Source organism: Dunckerocampus dactyliophorus, chromosome 10, assembly GCF_027744805.1.
Source record: "Dunckerocampus dactyliophorus isolate RoL2022-P2 chromosome 10, RoL_Ddac_1.1, whole genome shotgun sequence".
Taxonomy (NCBI): Eukaryota; Metazoa; Chordata; class Actinopteri; order Syngnathiformes; family Syngnathidae; genus Dunckerocampus; species Dunckerocampus dactyliophorus.
The window spans coordinates 2,528,387-2,556,200 of NC_072828.1; the positions used below are offsets into that span (position 1 = coordinate 2,528,387).

The 27,814-nt window shown below is 42.0% G+C and overlaps 1 protein-coding gene across 1 annotated transcript in view; it reads left to right on the forward strand.

The window, feature by feature from the left end:
* The window catches only part of insrb (insulin receptor b), a 113,710-nt gene that overhangs the window by 57,102 nt on the left and 28,794 nt on the right, over window positions 1-27,814 (forward strand). The window contains exons 3-4 of the mRNA XM_054790165.1: window positions 25,540-25,748; window positions 25,813-25,946. Coding sequence (XP_054646140.1) covers window positions 25,540-25,748; window positions 25,813-25,946 — 343 coding nt within the window. The remainder of the gene's footprint in view (window positions 1-25,539; window positions 25,749-25,812; window positions 25,947-27,814) is intronic.

The window sequence follows — 27,814 nt, forward strand, 5'->3', positions numbered from 1 at the left end:
TCTTTGACACAATAGTAATTTATTGACGGTCACTAGTATAAAAAAACCCGTCACATCCCGTGTGAGCTCCCCGCACCATGACACAGCAGTGCGGGCACAGTGAGGGGGAACTACCGCTGTAGCCACAGAGCCGAATATCCAACATTCAATGTGAAACTACTTTCACCACGGTACACTGCAACATGTCTGCATGCCGGTGTTGCGTTTTCATCGAGTGTGGCCCAGAGTTCCGAACGTCATACGGCAACTGGATCGGCCCGATCTCATGACGGAAACTGATTTTATCCGAACTTCAAAATCAATCCTGAAGATCGAATCGGGACGTCCCTTCTAATTGGACCAAATACTCAGCAATGAAAGGGAAAAAAAAAAACATCGAGCACACAAAAAAACGTATCAGCCACCTAAAACGCCAGTGCTGCAGCATTTGAAAGGTGCAAAAGGTTTGCCGGAGATCTCCGTGGCGTCACATATGCTGCTCGGAGCGTGTGCCTGAATATAGTGCACCTTGCTGGGCCACAGCAGCTGGCTCCCTCCCCTCTGTACTCTGCTTCTCCTGATAGTAGTGATGTAGTAGGAATGTCATAATATTTCATTAGGACAAATCAACAGGTACACTTGGTCCAATCCAAATGTGTTCGAGTCCAGGTGTGCACAAACTACGCTTGCATGTAAATAAAAACGATATTAAAAACTTATCGATTATCTGTATCATATCAGTCATGAGAAGCAGAACGGTATCGGTTTGAAAAAAAAAATATAATATAATATATATATATATATATATATATATATATATATATATATATATATATATATATATATTGTGCGTCTTTATTTATTTTGGAAAGAACGCTAGAAATGACCGATTTATTTGTGCGTAGCTTGAATAAAGATTGCCAGTGTGCAAAGTGAGAGCACGTGATCCCCACACCAAAGGCGGTCCATCAACCAACTCTATTCAAACTCCAAATACCATTCTGGAGAAACCAGGGGCTTAAATGAACAACTGATTTTTATGAGTGCAAAATCACAGGGTAGCTATGTGACACGTCTGATAACAAATCTTGTCACCCACGTAGATACTGAAGCCCCCAGATGGGATGCCGGCGTGCGCCCCCTAGGGGCGTCCATGCAGACATTGCAAGGAGACGAGGGCCCCTCTGGCCAATTCTCCAGAACCGATTGGCTGCAAGGGCTTGAGGAGAAAGAAAAGATTTGGGGGCACAGGTGTGTCCTACCTTGGAAGGAAGTGTACCCCTTGCTGGAGGGGTTAACACAATCACGGGTTGTCTTGTTAATGTGTAAGAGCAAATCAATACCCCACAATAATAAAGCCTCCTGAGGACTGCATTGCAAAGCGATGACACCTTCTACTCCCAGCTCTCTTTGAAAGGACGTATGCATGTAGGAGGGCACTGTCTGGCACGACAACAACTCCATACTGCAGACAGTATGTGTAGAAGGAGACAGATGCTCCCGTCTCTCTCCACAGTGACACATTTACCAACTGCGCTCTTTGCGGTCTGTGCTTGTATTAGCTGTTAGCTGATTGGCTTACTCACTGTTTTCTACCAGCTCCTCCCAGCCAAACTAGCCGAGCCTTGCTCTAGTCTTGGACTGATTTAATGAGGTTTGGCACAAGCAAAGCATTTGAATTGTGTCCTTTGATCCCTGTAGTGTAAATCCAGCCTTAGGGGCTTTTTTTCCAAACTAAAAATACAAGAAAATTGTCGTTTTCATCGATTGTTTATGTGACAGTGGTTTTTTGTTTTTAGTAAAAAAAGCAGACCTGTAAGAGCAGCTGTCAAAGTGGAAGCTTTGGAGACAAACCGTGATAGAATTTCCGCAATTATGTGCATTTCAAAATGTGTATTTCGGTATTATCGTGTTTAGTTTTTAGCATCGTTAAGAGTCTGGTGAGCTGTGACCTTCAGTTGTTAGCCAGCTACACAACAAGTGTAAGAGGAACACTAAGACGTGTTACGGTGCTGCACTACGTCATTTATTTTGCCGTAACGAAACATGGCAGTAGTAAATCAATTAGCTGGACACCTAAAGGACAGGATCGCAGGCTCAAGCAGCCGAAATGAGTTTATCTGAAGGTTGGCTGAGCTCTCCCTTAGAGGTAACGTGGGAAGCACTGTCGTCCGGGAGGAACTCAGAGTAGAACTGCTGCTTCTCCACAATGAGAGGAGCCAGATGCGGTGGCTGGGACTTCTGGGTCCCTGGGACCAGTAGGAGGCCTCATAGAAGACCCAGGACACGTTGGATGGACCGTGTCAACTGGCCTGGGATCTGGACAAAGTAGCCAGGGAGAGGGAAGTCTAGGCTTCTCTGGATGGATGGATATAAATATTCGTACTGTTTCCTCACAAAATAATACACTTTTCAAGCAAGTGTCCATTTGCTGTGACCAGTTGTAACTGTTGCCAAAACACCCCCCCAAAAAAACCCACACAAGCCCCCAAAATCCCCTAAAACATGCACAGTAATCCTTTGATTGTCAAAGTCTTGCGAGGTAGCCTGAGGTCTCCTGGAATATGCTGACGGTTGCCGTGGCGGTGGTTCCAACTGCTAATATTCTGGTGTAATATTATTCCCCAAAACTTTGGTTGAATTACAAATTGTGCGACCCGGGGCGTTTAACCATCGGTTTGATTCCATGTGACTATTTGCTAAAATAAAAAAAAAATAAGCGCTCGCCTTTGCTATTTTTATCGACGCCCCACTTCAGGGGAATATGTTGTTTTGTTCCGTTCAAAACAAGATTGTAATCTTTGATCCCATGTGAAGGGAGACTTGTTCCGTGTCATGGAGACTTCCTTCCACCAGAGCCAGCCACGGCCGCTGATAGCCATCCATCACCAATGCCTGTTTACTGTCCCCTCTTAACTGCTCTCCCCTGGGCCACCCGGCTTCTCTCGTTCACGCTGATTCATTTTAAACCTCATTTGGACGTTTCCCAATCTCATTACACGGACGCACACAGACACACACGGCTGTTTACCTGTGGCTGTCCTACGTGGTGCGGCGCTGAGTGACGTCAAAGATACAATACAGTCGTGGTCAAAGAAGCCCACCGCAGATAACAATGTTTAAAGGGTCCTGACGTGATTCATCAACTTTGCTAAATGTATTAAATATTGTTTGTAATTATGTTCTACATTGTTCGATTTCATCAACGGTAAATTTGAAAAAATGACATTTGTAGTTCACGGCGCCGGCAATGACCAACTAGTTCTCGTAGCTCAGCGTCGTTTCCGCGGGTGACGTAAAGCAGAGTAAACGAGCGCTTCACTGAGGTAGATCGTCAACGTGCTTCAGTATGGTTTTATTTATTTATTATTATTTTTTTTTAGCAAAATAGTAGTCAAAAACTTTGTGTTGCTGCTGGATGTTCATAGTATACAAGTGGTACTGTCAGTTAGTTTTCTTTCCCAAAAGAGGAAGGTGTAAGACAACAAAGGATGAAGCAAGTGCAGAGAACGAGAGACAGATGGACGCCCACCTCCAGTTCCTTCCGTTGCAGTGATCATTTCACTGACGACTGCTTTGAAGGAACACCTTCTTTACAAGACGCATTTTGAAAAAGGATGCTAGGGCGGCAGTGGCTCAGGAGGTAGAGCAGCTCGTCCAGAAACCGGAAGGTTGGCGGTTCGATCCACCCAGATTCACCCACCTTGAATGTGAATGAATGTTTGGTGGTCTGAGAGGGTGTAGGCGCGGATTGGCAGCCATGCTTGCATCAGACTACCAGGGCAGAAGTAGCTTACCACCACCAGTGAATGAATAAAGGGTTCACTCTGGGTATCTTGAAATGCGCCGGTACACAAGAAAAAACATCAAAACAGTGAAGAACGACCACTTCTCAACACTGGGTTTTGTCTGTGCCTTCTGCTGTTTACGGCATTGGCGCTTTGCAAGCAGCTCACGCGGTTAGCTAGCTTGCTAGCCATGACCACAAGAGGAGACTGCACGAAGGAGATTGATTGATTGACAATGGTCTACAGCCAATCAGGTCTACATCAATCAGGACGCAGAAGACAATGGGCGGTGCAGACAGAAGAGGGAGAGACGCTGCCACCTGGTGCTACAGCATAGAACTACAACACTCAACTTCCCACAATGCAATTCTTCTTAAAGGGCCAGGCTCGGCCTGTAACAGCGTTCATACGCTGTTAAAAAAAACAGCTAAAATTGTACAAAATTTTTTTTGCATTACAGCCAGTCTGCGAAAGCGGAACCACGATGCAGCGAGGGAACACTAATTGATTGTAATTGATTACCAAAACAGTTGTCTAATAGTTGATGATGTGGGTAATCAATGAAGCACATCATTACAAACAATATATACTGTAATATTTCACGTCAGGGACCCTTTAAAGCCCTCTTTCCACCAAGTGGAAATCGTCCCATTTGTCAACACGTCTTTGGATCGGTACACACGAGTACACTTGTGATGAACCACCGTCGAGCAGCTAAGAACAATGAGGGGGTCAGTCTGGAAGTATTTTGTTTGTCATGTTTATCTATGGCTGCTGTGTTTTCAATGCAGAGCTTATTTCTTTGTCATCCCCCCCACACCGCCTGCTGGAGGGCCTCTGTTGATGACACCTGGGCTCCTCAGGCTAAGCAGGGACCACTCCAGTCTCCTGACACCCTCTTCCCCTTTCCTAATGCATGTGGTGTTCCTTCAGTCTTTTGTCTGTGCGTGTATTATGTATGTGCATACACGCATGCACACCACCACAAACGGCCTCTCCTTTGTGGCCGACCCTCTCTTCCAGCAGTCACCCCGCTGTGTAAATCCCCCAGCCGGGGTTTGTTTTTCAATCAGGCCCCTGCGGGGACGCCATGTGCTTGAGCTTGGCACGGAGGCTGATCGAGGACCCGAGCTCGCTGCTCTCCGCCGCCTGCAAAGTCCACATTATGTCCGAGTGCAATTGCCCCGCAATGAATTGACACTAAAAATGAGCCTCATCCATCGCAGTGCGCGCACACGTGCACACACAGGGGTTTGTTTCCTGTGTCTCTGTTTTTTATTATTTTTTAATAACCTACTTGGACAAAACATAAGGTCAGAGGATGATAAAAAACACCCAGAAGAGACCAGATATTGTTTTTTTACTGCAACTCCTGCTGCATGGGGTTATTATGTAGCCCGACAAGGCCTTACACTTTGTTTTCACTTTAGCCGTGCTGCACATGTTGGCTCCTCTTCACACGTCACACCTTCTTTTTCTGCACAATATTTCCAATATTTGAAGGAGTTCATTTTGGGCACGGTGAGGGAACAAATTGCAAACCATAAAAGCGTGTGGCTTTGGTGTAAACCGCTGGCAAGTAATTGCCAGATGAATACAATTCTACTAAAATATAGCCTGCAGGGGTCACATTTTGTGCATTAAAGATGCTAAAGCTAATCCAATGTGGAGTAATAGACGACAAAGCAAAGTACAATATGTAATTATATATCTTATTAACTCATTCAATACCAAAGACCTATTTATGTTTGTGTAAACCAGGGGTGTCCAAACTGTTTCCAGTGAGGGCCACGTGGTGAAAAATGATATTTTGAGATATGCTAAGATGTTTTATGTAGCTCAAGAAAAAACTGCATTTCAGCTTTGTAATATCGGTGACATGCTACTCAAAATGACTTTTCCCCTTAATAACATGAGTTTATTCTTGTAAACTTGCCACTTTTGTTTTACATTTGATTATGCCTTTTTCCCCCCATTTCTTACATTTCTTTATTTGGGTGCTCATAAAGAAACTTTACGGATGCACATTCCAATTCTAATGTCATTAACCAGTTCATTCAATTTAACTATTTCATTTCAACTTTCCTATTGTAAATTTTCTCCTCATAATTCTAACTTCATATCTTTTAAAACAATCATGAATTTTTTCTTTATTTCAACGTTGTTACTAAAATGATATTTTTCCTCATTTTGCAATTTTATTCTCACAAAATTGCAACTTTTTTCTCAGTAGAAAACGTTTTTTCTCTTAATCTTTTGACTTTACTATGGTAAAATGTCTGCTGTTGATTTTTTGTGTGTAATTTTTCAAATATTTCAACTTTCTGATATTAGAATATTTTGACTTTATTCCCATGTTATAAATTTTCCCCCAAGCTAGGTTTCCAAAATGTACAACTTTATTCATTGTTTTTGACGTAAAAAAAAGCCTTTTTCTTTAAAATTTCAACTTCCTAATACTATGACTTTATTCTTGTGAGGTTATGGCTTTTTTCCCTTGCTAGATTACATGTCTTTTCATAATATTTTGATTTTTTCCATTTTAGCTGTTTTTTTTTTTTTTTAAAGTTTCCTTAGACTCTGCTGTGGGCCGATAAAATCACAGCCGCAGGCTGCAAATGGCCCCCGGGCTGCACTTTGGACACCCCGGTCCCAACACCAAACGATCCCAACAACCTTAACAACTCTTTTACGTTTTTTTTTTTTTTTTTTTTTTTTTTTGCACGAGAGGCAAAAAGAGGTGATGACCCAACTCTCCGCTAAGGCATTTGACTTCAGAGCAATTTAAAGCCATAAAGGCGGCCACAAGGTGGCAGAAGTGCATTTGATAAGAGCTCGGAAAGATCACACATGGCAGCAAGGAGGAAGTGGGAGAGCGTGGAGGAGCGCAGCGTGCAGAAGGTTACATTGTAACGCGTGCACACGCGTGCACACGCATAGTCCCGTTCCAAATGTGAAAATTGTGAATAGTTCATGGTTTGTATTTGTGCCTAAATTGGTATTTTGTAATTTTTTTGTAAAAGGAACAACTTTTGTTTAGATATTCGAACTGTCACAAAAGCACAAACTATTTGTGTCAAAGTGGAAGTTATGCTTGAAGTGTATCTTTTCACAAAAAGCTGGTTGTCTCCCTTTTTTAGTGAGGAACTGATATTTTCCTGAAACTCACCTTTGTTCTACTGCTGATTACTAAAGAACGGAAAAAGGTAGAAACAAACTTTTTTTCCCCTGGCAGTTATACAATCGTCCCTCGCCACTTCACGGTTTGAACATCGAGCCCTCACTCTATGCGGTTCCCCCCCCAAAATTAATAAATTAATTTACTGTTTTGTGGTTAACAACAGCCTATTATTAGGAAAAAATTGGACACATTCTTGGCCTAAATTAAGCATTTTCAAGCATAAAAATGGCCAAAAATAAGTAAAATACAAATACAGTGAAAGGCATTAAAAGGCGATGATTAAATGTAGCGTTCTACACTTGCCACTAGATGTCACTCACGCACCAGACTTGATCGCTAACAATAATAACAATCATAACAATCATCATCATCAAAATAGACGTCACTTCCTGTCCACACGTCCAAGACATTTATTGCAACACACACAAGCACAACTCTTATTTATGTGTGAAATGTCTTATTTTCTCTGATGATGTCTACCATATTGGATAATGGAAGTGTAAAGGGGTGCTGTTTCATGTCTAGAGGGCTTTAATAATGTTAAAACCTGTTTTTAGAAGGTGGGAAACAGGTTTTCTATGCCTCAATTATGCAAATATTCTATTTATACGTAAGGAATCTTGCTCACTTGTCACGGTCGGGTCTGGAACCAATTAACCGCAGTAAATGAGGGATTACTGTACTTCTTATGTCCCAGTTTTAATAGTAGCTTGTTGGAAGTCACAGACCTGCCACACCCAACATGTACGCATTTTTCCTACACGGCCGCACGTTGACCCTTGAATGCGCGGGTACGCATTTTGTTGCATTTCGACAGTTTCAGTATTGAATTTAGTCTCTGGACGTCTGGACGTTGACCGTCAAGGCAGTGATTGGTCGGCTTGCGGTACATTATTTTCTGTTTGTGTACGACTCCCTCTAGAGGGGCGGACAGCCCACCTCCGCAAAAGCCTTCATCTTTGATGCCTGATCTACTGATTTTTGCTACTTTCAGTACCATTGTTCTACTAGCTGAGAATGCTATTGTTAGCCTACTGATGCTAATAACTAGCATTTGGAACTGAGTGACTTGCTGAGAATGCTAACGTTAGCCTATTGATAGGAACAAATGGCCTATGGATGCTAGTGATTAGCTGGGAACGCTAATTGTTTGGCTACTGACGCTAACAGATAACCTCTGGATGTTAGTGACTAGCTGGGAATGCTAATTATGAGCCTACTGATGCTAATAACTAGCAGTTGGAGCCGAGTGACTAGCTGAGAACGCTAACGTTAGCCTATTGATGCTAACAGATAGCCTATGGATGCTAGTGACCAATTGGGAACGCTAATTGTGAGCCTACTGATGCTAATAACTAGCATTTGGACGCGAGTGACCAGCTGAGATTGGCTAATGTTAGCCAACTGATGCTAACAGATAACGTATGGCTGCCATCAACTACTTACAGGAACACAGCTGTATTTTGTTGTGGCTGAGTAAAACCTATTTCAAACATTTTTGTTTGCCATCTTGGTAAAACGCTTGTCTTAGTCGTATTCTTCATTACATTTGTTCTTTTGTGACTTACTCTTCAACGAATGTACCAATTTGAATTACACACAGTGGGGAAAATCACCACCATTTATCGCTCCCGCAGATTTATTGCAGCAAACACCTGAAAATAACAATATCTAACATGCCCGTTCCAATAATGTCATAGTTGTGTGTGTGTGTGTGTGTGTGTGTGTGTGTGTGTGTGTGTGTGTGTGTGCGTGTGTGTTAGTCCTCACTGAGTTGACATCTCAAGCCTGACCAAGAGTCATATAAGCAGGGGTGTCCAAAGTGGGCGGGTGGGTTGAATAGTCAGAACATTTCTTCCAGGTTGGCGGGTCTGACAATGGCACGCTTTTGTGCTGAACCGAAAAATTCAATTAGGAAATGATGTACTGTTCCACCCCAGAAAGAACTTATTACTGTTAACAAATAGTAAACATGACAAAGCTACTATGCAAGCAACGTGAAGTATTCCTCAGGCAGGCCTGCTAGCTGATGTTGTTTTCAAGGCACTGCAGGCGAATAGCAAGCCTGGGCGGGGGCGTGGCTTGAGAGCAACTGAGCATGCAAACAAAACAGTTCAATCAACCCTGCCACGGCCTCTAACCTCTGTCCCTCCTTTGTGGATCATATCATCTCCGATCCCCCAGCCCCCCCCATCTGTGCTACAATATTCCTGTGCCAATCACCTCTGGCCTCCATTCCTTTGCCGTCACTGACCTTCTGTCTTTCATGGAGCCATCGCTGTGCTCTCAAGGTGCTGAGATCTGTCCTGTGTGCGTGTGTGTGCGCACGTTACATTGCTGTTTATGCCCTGCAATGATTGGAGACAAACATCTCCCTTCTACTCCTTGCTTGGCAGTTAATATATTGTGCTCGCAGCAAATCCCCTTAGTCTGACAGTTAGTGGACTTAGGAATTTAATTAGGGGAGGGTTTTAGAGTGGCACACGCTGCATTAGCATTAGCATTAGCAACAAAAGCCTGTTGGAGGGCTCGGCTGGCCGGCAGGCCCGAGTCGTCCCTGTCAAAGTGGGGGGGGGAATAAGACGACCCTCTAGTGCAGGGGCGTCAAACCGGTTTTCACGGCGGGCCGCAGCTTTGCCTTAAGGATGTGTGCACAACTGGACTCTCTTTCAAGCATTTATTGAGTCACGCTGACGTCGTTAAGACCTCTGCCTGACAGTCATTTGGGTGGAATGAGGACGATTGCACTCCAAAAAACAAAGAAAAACTCCAATTGCAAGCAGTACGAATTTTCGGTAATAATTTTTTGATGTGCATTATTGCCGGCCTTTCACCTTTCACCTTTCACAAAAAAACAATGTGGCGGGCCGAATGTGGTCCCCGGGCCTAGAGTTTAACACCTGTGCTCTACTATTTTACGCCATTTAAAGGTCCCATCATACTGAATGAACTGGTGAATGACATTAGAATTGGAATGTGCATCCGTAAAGTTTCTTTATGAGCACCCAAAGCAGGAGAAAAAAAACCCATCACGCCCCTCAATTGGTGCTCAAACACTTGCTTTTCAAGTTCCGGGCCTTTATGACATCAACAAAAAAATCTTCCGCCTACCACCGCTACAGTAATCCCTCGTTTATGGCGGTTAATTGGTTCCAAACCCGACCGTGATAAATGAATTTCCGCAATGTAGAATTTTATATTAGACTCCTAGACTCACACGCTAGCAGTTGTTAGCTTTTACTTCCAGCGTACTTCCTTGGGGCTTTTACACTCGTATTACCCAACATAGTCGACATAATAGGAGGCAATAAGCCATGTAAGACGTAAATAAAACTCCTGCTGGAGCAGTGTCACAGTAAATGTGTTCCCTGTAGGGAACCTTAGTGGGTAGTCTAGTGCCCCTCTCACCAAACACCGACACCTAGTGGCACTACTTTCACAATTACAATTACATTTAATTACATTCAATTACAAAGAGAAGATGAAGCAGGCTTCGCTACACATCTTAAAAATAAACCTCTGCCGAATAGCTGTCAGTCAGCTAAAGGCGGAGCTGTGAGTTTTGATTGTGTGTTTTCAGCATGCATGATGTTAAAATGTGAGTGCAAAATGTTAGCGCTTTAGCATCAAGTAGCTATGCTGGCGCTGCCAACTTTTGCATTATGTATGTGATAAATGGCATCTATGAGGGAGGACGTTTACATGCAGTCAAATAACCCAATCATAACCGGAATATTAGCACTCTGTAAACACCAGTAACCCTTTTGAAAAACCATATTATGCTCATATTCTTTTTCTTTTTTTAAACCTGAATATTACCCCTGGGTTACCTCAAAAATTGGGTCCTATCGGGATATTTCTTGGAAAGGAACCTTGTGTCTTTGGCAGGAAGTACTTGTAAACATGGCGACACGCAAAACCCCCGACTTTTAGAGCGAGGAGGAAACAAGCCACCTCGTTAGTGTGGTGAAAGACAGGAACATTACGTCTTTTATTGACGGTAGAAAGTACTGCAATAGCAGATCTATCAGAAGTGAGCGAGAAGTTACGTGAAGCAGAGTTTGTACGAACGCGTCTTCATCCAAAGTGTCCGGGGGGCTCCGGTGGATGTAGCGTGGGTACGGTCGTCACAGCTCCGGCTCCATTTCCTATTTCTGGTGGGTCAGTACCGTCACCGAAGTGCAAACAGAGTGTTCAGAACCAGGAAGAAGAAGCGGAAATGACGCACAATGTGTCATGACGTTCTCCCTGCGGGGTTTTTTTTCACGTCACACATGTAAACGGGTTATACCGAATGTTTCAGAAACCGGACTATCGGCTGCATGTAAACGTGGTGTATTTGGACAAGTGCAGGATAAGAGCGTATATGTCAACAGTGCATAAAGTACACAATAATGCTTAAAGCTACAGACACACGAAAGGCCTGTAGGGCTTACTAAAAATACTATACTCCAGCATCAAGGCTCGAGTTACAGTTTGGTTTTGGAGAAAAATATGAGAACATGGGAACTTTAGTATGCTAAAGGCAGCTAATTCTAATGAAATTATTAGTCTCACCATCTCCATTTGCCTGTGCTTGATGTTTTGGCTTAGTATCCAACGTGTACCGTATCTGCTGGAGGACCGGCAAAAGTGAACAAACTAAAGGAGAAGCGATGTCGTGGGCCTGTTCTTCTGTAAAGCACCAGCACACGGTGCTCCTTCCCCCCAAGTCCCCTTCGGTAGCGGCGAGGGATGGCCAATCAAAAGTAGAGCAAACGGAAGCAAACGACTTTCCAGATCACCCAGTTTTCCCGTTGACACGTTTAAGCGCGAATCTGAGTTACACGCTGTTTTTCTTATGACTAACACTCTCCGCAATCGGCCCCGGCTAACTGGACCCGGAGACCCCGGGGACTGTCTGCTTGGCTGTTTAGCTTGGCCGGCGCAGCTGCGGGTGGAAAGATGGTTCTCAGCGAGATTTCGACAACCAGGTTTAGGGTTTGGAGGGAGGGTTGCGGTTGGATCTTCGCACGTTTAAAGCTTCCATGTTCTGGTCGCGTAGTAGTCGTACATCCAGGACGTGCTGTGCTTGCTTGTGGAGTGCCTCGAGCCTCAGGGCTGTGTTGACGGCAGCGTCCTCTGGGGTCATAGGTTAGTGAGTCATAAGGGAGGAGAACAAAAGAACGATGCTACAGCTTCGAATGTCTGCAACACCTGACCTCCAGCTTGTATCGTGTGTTTCCATGTCATGATGGCGACCTTCCCGAGGCCCGACGGGAGGTGAAATGTCCCCTAATGTCCCCTAATGTCTCAGGTCTGCCTCAGTGGTTGGAAGCGCAGTCACCTGCACTACTCATGCATGTGCACAGGAGTTGATATTTCTGTCTGTAAATCTGCTCAGAGCTGTGCTGTGAATATAAAATAGGCCAGCAAGGATCTGCACTGCAGCTCCCACGACACCACAAGCTGCACGCCGTGGAACTTTCAGCCAAACTTTTCAAATGAAAAGAGAAAAGAGTACTTAAAGCAGGGGTCACGAACCTTTTTGGCTAAGAGAGCCATGAAAGCCGTATTGTATTTCCGTGAGAGCCATATCATATTTTTTAACACTGAAAAAATACAACTAAATGCCTGCATTTTGAGGGAAGACCAACAATTGTGTGCATTTATTCTTTTTAATAATGTTGTTATATTGAAGCTAATCAATGGATTAAAATACTGATGGCTTTGTAGTCTAGTTGATATGTGGTGAGGTTAAGCTTCATGCAGGCGTTAAACATGATGGTAGTTGGGTTTTTTAGATGTGAAAAAGGACAGCTCACATGTGTATGTACAGTAGAGCCAAACATGGTCAATAAGGCACTACCCACACGATGCGGCGTGTGTGTGGTTCATGATAAGCAAAGATGAGATATGATAAGTTCATTCGGCACACCAAGCATGAAAAGCATGAATGTTTTGGCAAACTGGACATCTGTGAATGGCATCCACCCATCCACCAACCCATCCACCAACCCATCCATCCATCCATCCATCCATCCATCCATTTTTATTGTCATATGCATAGTAAAACAGGTAGTTCTGCTATGCAGTGAAATTCTTATTCTGTTCATTCTCCCAAAAAAAGAAAGAAAACACACAAAAAAGAATAAGAACAGAAGAAACATAAATACCAATAAATTAAGCAACAACAACAGAAGAGACATTAATACAAACAAATAAATAAATAAATAAATAAATAAATAAATAAATAAATAAATAAAGCGCTATGAGTGTGTGTGTGTGTTGCGTGCTGCGTGTGTGAGTGCTTCGTTGAGAAGCCTGATGGCCTGTGGGTAAAAGCTGTTTGCCAGCCTTGTGGTCCTGGACTTCAAACTCCTGTAGCGTCTGCCTGACGGTAGGAGTGTGAATAATGAGTGTTGTGGATGTGTGCTGTCCTTGATGAGGTTGTGTGTTCTTCGTAGGACTCTAGATTTATAAATGTCTTGCAGTGAGGGGAGGGCTGCCCCAACAATGTTCTGTGAGGTCTTGATCACCCGCTGGAGTGCCTTCCTATCTCGTGTTGTACAGTTACCGTACCAAACAGTGATGGAGGCGGTAAGGACACTTTCCATAGTGCATCTGTAGAAGCAACTCAGGATTGTGGTGGACATGCCAAATTTCCTCAGTCTTCTCAGGAAGTACAGTCTCCTTTGGGACTTCTTCATAATTTGTTGGGTGTTGTGAGACCAGGTGAGGTCCTCGCTGATGTGTGTGCCAAGGAACTTGAAGGTTTTCACCCTCTCCACCTCAGTCTCATCAATAAACAGGGGTCTATGCGGCTCCTTTTCCCTTGTTCTTGGGTCGATGATCATCTCTTTAGTCTTATCTGTATTGAGAAGGAGATTGTTATCACGACACCAAGCTATGAGGTCCGCCACCTCTCTTCTGTATGATGTTTCAACACCACCAGTGATCAGGCCGATGACTGTAGTGTCATCCACAAATTTATTAATGATGCTGGTGTTGTTCTGGGAGGCCACGCAATCGTAGGTGAAGAGCGTGTAGAGGAGCGGACTCAGCACACACCCCTGTGGGGTCCCAGTGCTCGCAATTCTTGAGCTGGATGTGCGATTGTGGACTCTGACTGACTGGGGCCTGCCTGTGAGAAAGTTAAACACCCAGTTACAGAGTGTGTGTATGTATATATGTGTATATATATATATATATATATATATATATATATATATATATATATATATATACACACACATATATATATTTTCAAAACGAAGTGACCAATTACTCTAATGGAAGTTCTAAGTTGCTAGCTCATTTGTGTTCCAAGGTACCTCAACACAAGAAAATTATATTTGAACGATAAAATTTTATTTTTTTTATTTTTATATAAACTAAAGTTTAATTTTTTGTGAGAAAAAAAGTAATATTGCCCATTTAAAAAAAATATTGAAGTACTTTAAAAATAAATGTATTTATTTTTGTGAAAAAAAAAACATGCAAAAAATAATGGGACACTAGGGAGGTAAACACTTTCACACCGCTGTATAAAGTCACCAGAATTATTTTATTATGAGAAAAAATGACCAAAAATAGACAGAAGTCAAGAGTAGCTTGCTAGTTTGTGTTCCGACGACTCGTGCACATGCACACACTATACTGTGTTGCGTGCGTGTGTGTGAATAATTTGCAGTGAGAAAGAAAATCATAGGCCGGTGATGCAGACGTCTTGCTCGGTAGATGGATGTTCCTGCGCTGCCTCTCCCCGTCACCTTCTCACTGTCACCAAACTGTCATGTCAGCAAAATCAGCAGTCTGTCTTCCAAGTACAGTCCTACTGTATGTGTCCGTCTCTATCTTTCCTACTGAGAATCTGAGGCTACATTTGTGTTGTTTGCTGCACTGCAGGATGCACATGCGGCGGAGTTTTGCAAAGACGGATGAGAACGTAGGGTTAGTCACGGCAAATGTGTCAGAGTGGAGAAGAATAAGGGAGGGCCATCGGCGCTAGGCATCGATTTTACCTCCATCCTTCGCGTCTGTAATGAGATCTAGTGGCTGTGGTTTTCCGGAAGACCAGATTTGTCACCTGCGGCAAGACACTTCAGCTGAGCGGGACGCGGGCAGAGGAGGGTCAAGAGGAGACGAGGGAGGATGCAGGCCGTAGGACAGGTTTAAAGGGGTAGGGCGAGCCGTGAGGATCAGACACAAGTGAAGACTAGAGGAGCGTCTTAAGAAAACGCCCGTTGAGAGCACACAACTAATTACTGCAGACAGTCGGTGTCTGGACTCGTCTCCATGGTAACAAGATGGGCCGACCGGCAGCGTGCAGGAAGACACAGAAAAGGAAATCAATGAACAGACGGACAAAGCCGAGCAAAAAGCAGCGCTCCATTAAGCTCGACCTACCTTTGATAGTGACTCATTACTGCTATGGAGCGTTACCCTTATGTCCTTTACAGTAGATACCCGCCTTCATTCATGTACAAGCCGCAAGGCATGCTGGGTAACAGGCTGTTCCGGAAGGAAAGTCGTAGTAGTTGAATCGTGGCTACTTGGTATCATAGTGTACACTTTCTAATCTTTGACCAACATCTCCCGCCTCCAAACAGCCAGGAAGAGGTTTCACTCTGTGCATTGCTTCCAGCACCTTGGTGCGTTTGCTCCAAAGAACACCGGCAAGAACGGGAGTGAACCCTTTTGTCAGTCATACAGTCTCTTTGTCTCGGTGGGTGGAGGCGGGGCCGCTGGTATGCACACAGATACAGAAGAGTGTAACATAGTAGAAAATTTGATTATTTTTAAAAATATTTTTTCAATGCACTTTACTTAAAAGTAATATTAAATCTTGTCTCGTCTGGTTCATGGTGACCCAATCTCGTGTGTCGTCTCATGACACACGTAATAAATAATAACGAATATTATGTTGATTATTCATTTCTAAATACAAAATAATATTTTTTTATTGGATTTCACAACAAACAAAAAGAACTTATCTGTCAAAATTGACACCAAATACATTTGGCAAGAAAGCGTTTTTGATTAAAAAAAAGTTGTTTTTTTTTTTACAGAATATAATATATATTTAAGTAAAAAAAAATCTAAACATTATTTTTTACAATTATGAATAAAATAATAGCAAATATAATATTGCATTTTAAAAGACATTAAATTTATATATTATACTTATATATATATATATACAGACCCTTTCCAAAAAATTTGAATGTCATGGAAAAGTTGTTTAATTTCCACAATTCCATTCAAAAAATTAAACTTTCATAGATTATAGATTCAGGGCCCACAATTTAAACGATTTCAAGTGTTTATTTGTTTATTTTTACATAATTTGGGCTTCCAGCTCATTAAACCCACGAAAGTAAGGAGTAAGGGGTTGGCCCAAAGCACGATGAGGCAAACACAAGCACTTAGTGGCTAGGTTCGCAATAGATCAGAAAAAGAACAAAAATGTCCATCACTGTTTCCCAACGTCAGAGCTGATGTTTGTATTGTCCATCCATTTTCTAAAAAGGGGAAGAGATAATAAGACTTGTCTTCTTTCTGCTCCCTTTCATTCTGGTTTGAAGAGTGTTTGGTTTTATGTTATATTGTTTTAATATTGTTTGTTTGTTTTCTTCTTTCTGGAATGGAATAAATGTTTCAGTCAATCAATCAATCAATCAATCAATCAATCTATACCGCTTCATCGTCATTAGGGTCGCGGGGGCATGCTGGAGCTTATCCCAGCTGACTTCGGGCGACAGGCGGGATTTGTATTGTTTTGTTGTTAATTTCTATTGTATTGAATGTCTTGTTTTGCCTAAAGCACAAAGATAATTGCTGTGCTGTCATGGATGACTATGGAAATTGAAAAATATTCACATTTGGGAGGTTGAAATTTGAGGATATTAACATTTTTAAATTTAAAAAAGGATGAATCGAATACCAAAATAGCTGTAGATTAAAGGAAAAGTGCACTTTATTTTAGAATTTTGGGAGTTTTCATCCACAATCCTTATGTGAGACATGAACACGTGTCTTTCTCTTTTATGTGTGTTCTAAAGATATAAAAACAGCTAAAAAGAATCAACTAAGGGTGCATGTAATGGGGTGCACCTATTGAGCCTATAAAACCTTCTGAAAAAGCCTCCAAAAAGCGGCAGCAACGCTCCATTTCCATAATGTCACCTGCATATTAACCAAAATACACCAACATTGTTATTATTATTGTTATTATCATTGTTACGCCCAAGAACTACGTTACTGGCGTCGTGACACATTGCTACACCACACCGGCTAGCGACTGGCTTCACCGCACACTCGCTCACAATGCCTCAGGACACCAGCCAAATACTGGAGCTGTGTTTTATGTGCATTAATTAGATGCCTATTTTTAGCTGATTTTATATCTTTATAACGCACAGAAAAGAGAAAGACATGTGTGTTCATGTCTCACATAAGGATTGTGGATGAAAAATCCCCCCAAAAAGTGCATTCTTCCTTTTAATTGTGGTTCATTTGAACTCAGTCAATACCAAAGACGTATTTTTACGTTTTTATAAACCTGACCGCCCGATCCCAGCAACGTATTTATATGTGCCTTAGGTTTCTTTTGCACCACAAGGTGGCAGAAGTGCATTAGATAAGGGAATCATGTCGATGGTAAACACACACATGACAGGAAGGAGGAAGTGAGAGAGTGTAGGGGAGTGTAGAGTGAAAAATTTTACACATTGTAGGGAAGTTTTAACCCGCGTGCACACTCATGCACACACCCAGTTCAGTTCCAAATGTGAACATTGTAAATAGTTACATGTAGATGAATTGTTGCAGCTGTAATAGTACCCATCAGACATACACGTACGTGACTGGCACGCATGTTTTCAGGTGGAACTTCGACACATGCTGCACTTGAGCCTCTCAGGTTGCCGTGTTTGGAAAGCGGCTTGCATAATAGCCGCTCTTTATCTGTGTGTCAATAACGGTGAGAGGGAGTGGCTGCTGCACGGCAGGCCAAAGTAAGAAAGAAAGGCTGCCGGGCCCTTCCTTCTCTTTGAACGCAGGCTCATGATGATGAAGGGAATGTGCGGTCGTTCTGCTCTGGGGACAAGACGCTAGAGATGACAGCGAGATAGTGGCCCAACCTGCTGACATCTGACTGACACGTGTTTGGGACTCGCACATGAAGCGGAGATGGGGTGGAGCTGCGGTGTTTATGAAGAATGCAAACATGAGTGAATGGATTGTGGGGTTAAAACATGGGATTCCTGTGGAGGTTGTCCATGTAGATAGCAGTCCATCTTGGGGAGGTGCTTGTTTACACCTCTTGCGTCTCTCTCTGGGCAAGGCCCAATGTCTTACGTCAGATCTCGCACAACATTTATAGCAAAGCTTTTGAAGCTTAGGACTCCCATCGTGGCCAAATATAGTAAATGTGAATCCAGCAGCTTTGCGTGCGTGCACAAGTGTGTGTGTGTGTGTGTGTGTGTGTGTGTGTGTGGATGGCCTCGTGTGCGCGTGTTTTCCAGTGTAAATGGCTCTGGGGCGAAAACGTGTTTGTTATTGTTCCCAGCACTTGGCCTGCAGACAACACCGCCAATTAAAGGGGAGGTTTTACGTGTTAAGAGCAGGAAGTGTTGCCGTGTGTGGCTGCACGCCATTGGCTGCCGGGCCTTTCCCATGTTCCTTCCCTGTCCGCCGAGCAGCCGGGGCTCTTTACTGCCGTGAGCCCTTCGCAAGGTAAACACCACAAACCTTTGATCGGGCTCGGCGTGTTAAAACCCCGACCGGGGAAGTGGCCGGGCTCATGACGGCACGACACGGAGATTTCCACACGCGTGCGTGTTTACCTTGTTGAGAGATGATAGGACGGCTCCCCTAACGCTCTGCTTCCTGCTCCTCCATGTTGCGAAAGCGTTGGCCCGTCCGTGCCGCCTTCCCTCCATCCCCCATCTCAGGCGGCATCAAAACAAAACAAGGCGTATGAATGAAAGTGGGAGGGGCCGGCTGGCCTAGAAATGCGGGCAGATAGAGAGATAGATAGCGGTGCAGGGCAGGGTGAGGCTGTGGCTGAGAGGAGGAGGCGATGAATGAACCAGCATGTTTGGAATAGCGTCTAGCTGGTGCTGGGGAGGGATGCTGCAGTGGCGTGGAGCTTTGCTGACACCACCTCTCTGCTGGAGCAAGGCAATGTGGGATATATGAGAGAAAATGTGTTTTTTTATGATTAACCTGAAAGGATTTCCTGTACTAACGCCACTTTGCTGCTGTGGTGGTTGAAAATCCTGCGGAGCAGTAGCAAGGTTTGACTTCTCTGCCCTCCCCTCCCCGTCTGCCCCAGCAAGGCCAGGGTTAACCCCGGGGGTCTCTCCTGCCTGACATGGAAGAAGCCATTGAATAGCAGCCTCCCCCATCCAGCAAACACATTGGCTGAAGCTGAGGGTGGATCTCGGGCTGGAGCAGCACTCTGGCATGGAGTCCCGGCCGGAGTCGGATTGCCAAACTCTATCGTTCGCTCTCTGTTCTCAGCATGTACACATACCACAGACAGTCCAGAGGGGGAGGGCAGGGTAGAGCTGTGCATTTTTCTCTGTGGCGTGTGTTTGCCGCGGTGCATTCACTGGCTCACTCTCAAGCTGCAGCGACCCCTGTTTTTATTGTAGAGTCTTTACCTTTCTTCTTCCTAAACCTGTAAAGCACCCGTCTCCCCTCCTGCCATGACCCCATCTGTCCTCTTGTTTGTGCACAGGCACCTCCACAGGCAGCCCTCCTGTGTGGGAGAAAGAGGGAGGGGGTGGGAGGGTCCTGGCTGTATCGCTGGCATTTCTGAGTGCTCATGTGAGCCCCCATGGGTTGACATCCCACAGAGGCTGGCATACAGTGCCCCCATTGCACTGTACAGTACATCCCCACTTGGACGCACCTTTAAAATGCCTATTTTTGACCGGCTAAGCAAGGGCTGTTTTTTTAATTATTCCGCGGCACATGGTAAAAATACAATTAATCAAGAAAATGGGGAAAAAACAGCACTGATTTTGCGTGAATAAAGTTGAAATATTCGGAGAATAAAGTCAGAATATTAGGAGAAAAAAACAGAAATAAAGTTAGAATGTTATGAGGAAAAAACATAGCATTTTTAAAATAAAAAATCAAATTCTTAATAAATTTAATTGAAATTAAAGTTTAAATAGTAGAGGAAAAACATGTTATTTTCTAAACTTGTCGTATTATGAGAAAAAAAATAAGAAAGATGCAATTTTTGGAAAATTAGGTTGCGAAACAGCTCTAATATTACAACAATAAAGTCAAAATATTATGACAATAAAGTCATAACATTATGAGAAAAAGAACAAGTCAATGTTGATATGTTTGGAAAATAAAAACGACAAAGAAACCAGCCAAAAAAATGTGTAATTTTTGGAAAATTAGATTGCAAAACAGTTATGATATTACAACAATAAAGTCAAAATATTATGAAAATAAAGTCATAACATTATGAGAAAAAGAACATGTGAATGTTGCTATATTTAATTATTCATTTTATTTATTAAATGAAATGTAATATTTTTACAGATAAAAGCAACAGAAACAAAAAAACAAGCAAAAAAAGTGTAATTTTTTGAAAATTAGGTTGGCACACAGCATATTGTGTTGTATGGCTATATAAACATGGAACCTACCAAAAGAAAGATTACATACTCGTCTTTCGTCAGAAATAAATTTTTTGTTTCTACCTTTTTCCGTTCTTTAGTAATCAGCAGTAGAACATAGGTAAGTTTCAGGAAAATATCAGTTTCCAACTATGGGAAATGGAGAAAAACAGCTTTTTGTGAAAAGACACATTACAAGCATAACTTTCACTTTGACACATTTTTTGCTTTTGTGACACAACATAAACAACACAAAAACAGTTTGTTTTTTTTTTACAGCAAAATAACCATTTATTTACAAATATAACACCATGAACTATTTATAATTTTCACATGTGGAACTAAACTGTGTGTGCATATGTTAAAAATTCCCCACAATACCTAACCTTCTGCACACTACACGCCTCCTCCTCGTTGCTGTCGAGTGTGTTTTTACATGTAAAAGATCGACCTTGTGGACGTTTTTATGGCTTAAAACGGATCTAAAAGTGACCTCTTTCAGTCGGCAGTTGTGTCATCACCTCTTTTTGCCTCTTGTGCATAAAAATGGTAAAAGACGTCTACATGTGTTGCTTTACAAAATCTCAAAGTGGCAAAGTTACATCCTGTCATGTTTCCTCGCTAGAGGAAAAGTGTTTGGACCCCTCCCGGTCTGGCCTTTATTCTGGTGGTCAGGCTGCTGCGACAGCCTTGCTTCCGTCTCCTGTGGCACTGCCTTCATTTCCCTCTTTCCCCTTCATTTGCCTGGGTGGTCCCGGCGAGCAGTCGGAGATGATGCAGGCTTTCTCCAAAGCCACGTCTACGTAATCCATCCTGCCGGCCTGTTGTTGACTTACTGTCATGCTGTATATCAACTTGTGGTCACCTCTTGCAAGTTTAGAGGCTGGATGGTAAACAAGGTTGACTGTATGTAGGTGGATGCTGGATTATTACGCAGTAGGGTTGGGCGTAACGGATCTGAGCATGCACAATATTTTTAGGATGTATCTCTTGTTTTCTCTCATCCAAGTCCCGTTCCTGGAGAAACTCCTTCAACTCACTTGCGATCTTTTCACCTGTGTGTCCCTTGGAGGGAAAAAAGCTGGAGACAGGACGACTTCCAAGTCCAGTCTCTGGTTACATAGTGAGGCTAATATACTGTATGGTTGAGTCGCTCGGCTACTCCCCATGTCTGTACTACATCTGCTCTATCCAGACCAAACCACTTCCATAATACAGAGCTACCTCTAGAAGTTAGTCTCCGCTTCTCCTCCGCCTTCAGCCATGCTCATTTTTTCTCTGTTTGTTGTCGTATTGTTTTGTTGTTTGCTCTGCTCTCTCCGCCACCGCTGGACCGTGCTACACTTGAGGTGCCAATGCGTCAATGCAGTGCGTCACGGCGCAGGAAAAGCACGTCGTCAACTCTGCTTTTTCCCGTTTTAAATGATTGTTAATACCGGTATAAGTCATTTTCTTATCATTGGAAGAATTTATACCGGTATATAAAAATGATCGCCCGACCTTGTTATGCAGTACATGTTATTAATTATTGATGTTTACTTTAAAGCCCCTGCAGGAAGAGTCAATGGAAGATGTTCAATAAAGATGCGAGTCATTATTATTCATACTTGTGGTGTGTAACATGTGTCCAGTCTTTGTGTTTTGCTAGCTGCTATTAAAATGTAGCCTCAATAAGCACTTCCCCCTTAAAGTGATTTATTATGGGTCCCTGTTTTGTTTGTCGCAGATTGTGCATGTGGTGGAAAGGTCAGTAGCTAGTTTGAGATGTAATGAGTCTCTACTGGGCCACAGATGAGGCAATAAGAGCCCGTTTATTAGATCGTTACAGGGCACCACTTGAACCTGAAGGCTAATCCAATCACATTGACACCAAGCCTTGTTTCCCAATAGGTCAAATGAAAGCTGACATTAGCCAATGACATATAATGTTCAGCCCACTGGCAATTCCACTTGTCTCCATGGAGCCGCAGTCTGCGGCTGTGAGCAATCAGCGCTCCCTCCGTTGCATGTTTGCATGCAAATTGCAGCTGGAGCTTGTCTAATAGTGTGCACTTTCATGCTAATTAGCCTTGGGCTCTAATAGGTACGATTTGTGCCAATCCTGGTGGAATTTTCACCCAACTTGTTTGTGTCTTTTAGGACAGCCAGTGAGGTTACAGAACTTAGGGTCCCATGTTTTAAACCAGGGGTGTCCGAACGTTTTCCTCTAGCGGGGGCCACATTGTAAAAAAGTTTTCATTCATTGTCGGTATTAGTATGGTTGCAAAACGCACAAATGACCTTGTGTTTGATTATTGCTCCATTGCAATGAATGTGGCAAAGCACTTAGCAACCTTTTCCATCGCCGTAGTAAGACCGTTGCGCTTCTTGGTTATTACTGTTGCTTTCATAGCAGCAGATCCTTTAACATGCTCAAGGGTACCATCTTCATCCTTAACTCCTTCAATACCAAAGATGTAGTTATGTTTTTATAAACCCAAACGCCTGATCCCAACAGCGTATTTGTATGTCTTTTACGGGTTTTTTTTGCGTGAGAGGCAAAAAGGGGTGCTGACGCAACTCTCCACTAATGGATTTCACTTCAGAGCAATAATAAGCCATAAAAACGGCCACAAGGTGGCAGAAGTCCATTTGATAAGAGCTCGGCTAGGAACATGTGGGCGGAAGACTCACACATGACCGGAAGGAGGAAACGAGAGAGCGTGGAGGAGTGTAGCATGCAGAAGCTTACGCATTGATGGGACATTTTAACGCGTGCACACATGCACACGCATAGTTGTGTTCCAAATGTGAAAACTATAAATATTTCATGGTGTTCTATTTGTAAATACATTCTTATTTTGATGTAAAACAACCATTTTTTGTGTTGTTTATGTTGGTATAGTTGTTTAGATATTTGAGCTGTCACAAAACCAAAATATTTGTGTCAAAGTGAAAGTTGTGCTTCAAATGTATAAGCTGGCTTTCTCCCTTTTTTTAGTCAGGAACTGATATTTTCCTGAAACTTACCTGTTTTACTGCTGATTACTAAAGAACGGAAAAAGATAGAAACAAACTTTTTTTTCTGATGAAAGACAGGAGTGTAATGTTTGTTTTGGTAGGTTCCATGTTTATATAACCATACAACACAATATTCTGTGTGCATTGGAAGATCAGTCAAAATGGTGTAAAATGGCCGCTACTGAAGGTGTTGTCTTTTGAAAAATGGCTGGGATTGAATGAGTTAATGATGGTCACAACAGTCAAGCGGTTCAGACTATCACTGAGTTTGTTTCCGGCCACATAGTGAAAGGATGCCACTTAGATATTTTGTAAAGCAACACATAGAGATATGCTAAGAAGTTCCACATATTTCAATAAAAAAAAACTGCATCTCAGCTTTGTCATATAGGTGAAAAAGCTTATTATTAGTATCAACTTTTGCTCTTTTTTCCCATTTTTGCTGTTGTTGTTGTTGTTGGGTTTTTTTACATTTTCAAAGTATTTCAGCACTATGCCAAATAAAAGTTTTTTTTTGTAATATGACTTTATTCCATAATATTTTTTTCAATATATTTTTCCCCCAATCTAATTTTCAAAAATGCCAACTTGTTTGTTTCTAGTAATATTCCAACAAAATTCAAAAAATACATTTTTTTCCTATAATATTTAAACTAAGATGACATTTGTCCTCCTAATATTTATTTTTTGTAAAATTGAGACTTTTTTCCCAATTTTTGTTTTTATGTTCTAAATGTTTAAGTTTCTTTAAATAATCTTTGGAAATGTTCTTTTTGTAATATTATGGCTTTATTTTCATAATATTTTGACTTTACTTCCACATTATAATTATTTCCCCAACCTAATATTTCAAAAATGACAACATTATTTAGTTTTTTCTTTTACTTTGTTTGTTATATTTGGACTTTTAAAAAAATGACATTTTTTCTTTAATATTTCAACTCTATGCTACTAAAATGTCATTTTTCCTCATAATATTATTTCCATAAAATTGCAACTTTTTTCTTGTTATATTACAACTTATATTACAACTGTTTTTCGTTTTCCAACTTAAAAAAACCTTTTTTCTTTAATATTTCAACTCTGTACTATTAAAATGACATTATATTTTCCCTCATAGTAAAATAAATTTATTCTTGTAAAATTGCGATACAACTTTTTTCTCTTAAGATTTTCTAAAATTACTGCAGATTTTTCCATTTTTGACGTTTTTATATGTAGTTTTCTTAGTCTGTTTGTTTTTTTCCCCCTAACTATTTCAACTTTACTCTTGTAAATTGAATTCATAATTCTCATAAAAAGTCATAATTCTGACTTTATTTGCATAATATTCGGACTTTTTGACTCGTAACATAACTATTACTGCAGCCTAATTTTTCAAAAGTTACAGCTTTGTTGTGTTGTTTGTTTCTCATATTATACTTTTTTGTAAATATCTTATTTTAAATATATTGTAACTTAATGCTACTGAAATCATATTATTTTTCCATTACTTTCTTAAAATTACAACTTTTTTGCCCCCCTCCTGCAATTTGGTTCCTATGGACGTGTGTTGCTAAAAATTTTCGTCGAAAACCGGGGCGATGGAAAACGGAGCTTTGACTGTAGAGTGTAACACTTGTCCAATGTACGGTAATAGATGCCATGTGGTGACAAACGTCAGCAAAACTAGCATAGCGATGTGAGCTAAAGTGCTAACATTACACTCACATTTGAACAGCAACATTGTGCTAGGTTAGCCTATCCTGTGAAGAACTCTAACATTAAGCCTGTTTTTTGTGTTTGTTTTACAAAGCCGTAAAGTGGTGGCATACACACGGGGTGGGCTCATCTAGCTCATCAGAGGCAGTGTCATGTCCACATTGGGGGGTTTAGGGACACATGCTTCTATAACATCATTAAAATGTCCATGGTCATCTGTTTGTTAACCACCTTCTTCCCCTTCCCCCACCTCTCTCTGCAGTGTGCCTGGACCGCTGTAAGCATGGTGCTTGCAACCTCCAGGGCCAGTGCTGCCATGACCAGTGCCTTGGCGGCTGCTTGGAGCCGGGCAATGCCAGCAGCTGCGTGGCCTGCAGGAACCTCCAGCACGCCAACACCTGTGTGGAGAAGTGTCCCTCTGGATACTACGTCTTCAGGGGCTGGCGCTGCGTCAGCTTCTCCTTCTGCCAGGTAGGTCATTGCGAGAACCCACCCATAAATGTTTGGTTTTAACAATGTCTGCTGTTTCTCACAGGCGCTCCACGACCAGTGTAAGGAGACCAAGAGGCTAAACCAAGGCCGGGAGTCTGGTTGCCATGAATACGTCATCCACAACGGCGCCTGTATTCCAGAGTGTCCTTCTGGATACACCACTATAAACTCCTCCATGTACGTCTGACTCACACAAACGCACACACACACCACTGATGGCATGTCAACATTGGTACCTTATTGATAGTGACGACGAGCAGTCAAACACTCGTGTTTGCCCCAATGTTAGGTATACACTCTGTTCTTTCGCCATCAGGTTCATCTTGGTGCACTTTTTTATATATAAATCATCATCCAGTTTACACAACTTTTTTCCCCAAGTATTTTCAGCCATTTTTGGTATTAGTTATGGTTGCAAAACACACTAATTACATGTGTGTTTGATTATTTTCCATTAAAGGCAATGTGGCGAAGCACTTACAAACCTTTCCATTTCCATAATAAGACCACTGCACTGTCTAGTTATTACTGTCTCTCTCATAGTAGCAAATCCTGTAACATGCTCAAGGATACCATTTTGGATGCTTAATGATGGCCACAACAATCAAACACTTGAGTCCATCACTGGGTTTGTTTCCGGCGAGGGCCACATAGTGAAAGGGTATTTTGTAAAGCAACACATGCTAACAGGTTATACCTGTATACTATATTTCTTTGTAAATTTTCTTTTCATAATATTAGGACTTAAGTTTAAATTAAGTAAATAAAAATAAAAGCTGCCTATTATGTCTCTGCAGTGATCCCGTAACCTGCGCAATGTGGTGTAAACAAAGAATAATGTGAGTGTAAAAGTGACTATGGGGTGTTAATTCATATCTACAGGACTCTAATAATGTTAAAACCCACATTTACAAAGTCATAAACAGGTTTGCTATGCTCTCACTACGAAAATATTCCATTTATTAACATTGAATCCTACTTTGCGAAAATTCACTTATCGCAGTCGGGTCTGGAACCATTTAACCGCGATAAACGAGGGATGACTGTACAAGCACAATAACAGTCATCATAATAAAACAGCGTTCCGTTGTGGCCGTACTCCAGCTAAAACACAACTCTAAATCTCCAATGGCACTTCCTGTCCACACGTTTGGAAGACACACACGAGTACTAGTCTTATTTTCTGTGATTATGTCTACTATATTGGGTGATATCAGTGTAAAGGTGACTATAGGGGTGTTATTGTATGTCTAGAGGGCTGTAATGACTTAAAAAAGTGTATTTAGAGGTGGTAAACAGGTTTTCTATGCTCTAACTACCAAAATATTTGACTTCTAAATAAGGAATCCTACTTGGTGGAAATTCATTTATCGTGCTCGGGTCTGGAACCAATTAACCGCCGTAAACGAGGAATTGCTGTACATTTCTATCAGATTTTATACCGATATAAGAAATCTAAAAATGCAGATGCAGCCATCGTATTGATTCTATTTCCACACCATCAAACCACGCTGCTTGACACATGAAACTCCAGGCGTAAAATGGTTAGCCTTATCATCAATGAGCTCGTAATTATGAATTAGCAAGTGTTAACATTTTAATTAGCAGCGTTAACATTTGTAGGCATTGGCCGAGTGTTGCTTAGTTTGGAAGCTGGTTCGGATTATAATTCCAGGGTGGCTTTGCTGCCAATAACTGATTAATTTCCTGTTTGAAAGATTACTCAGTGACTTGGAACCTGTTCTCTTAGGCGGCTTAAGTGTGATTATTTCATGTGAAGCAAATGTATTACAGATTGGACGTTTTTTTTTTTCATTTAATCAGAGTTCAGGGTTGCTGTGGTCAGCATGGCTGCTGCAGATGTAGCGTTCAAGACCCTCAAATATGAATAAACGTGAAAACAAGTTTAAAAACGTGAGTAGAGTTCATATTTATTGAAGACAATAGCGGGGAGGTTAGTGGATTTCTAGTAAAGGAGGAAGACGTGTGTGTGGTATTTGTGTGGGCTATGAAAGCACCGTTCCATTCTCACAGGTCTGGACAGG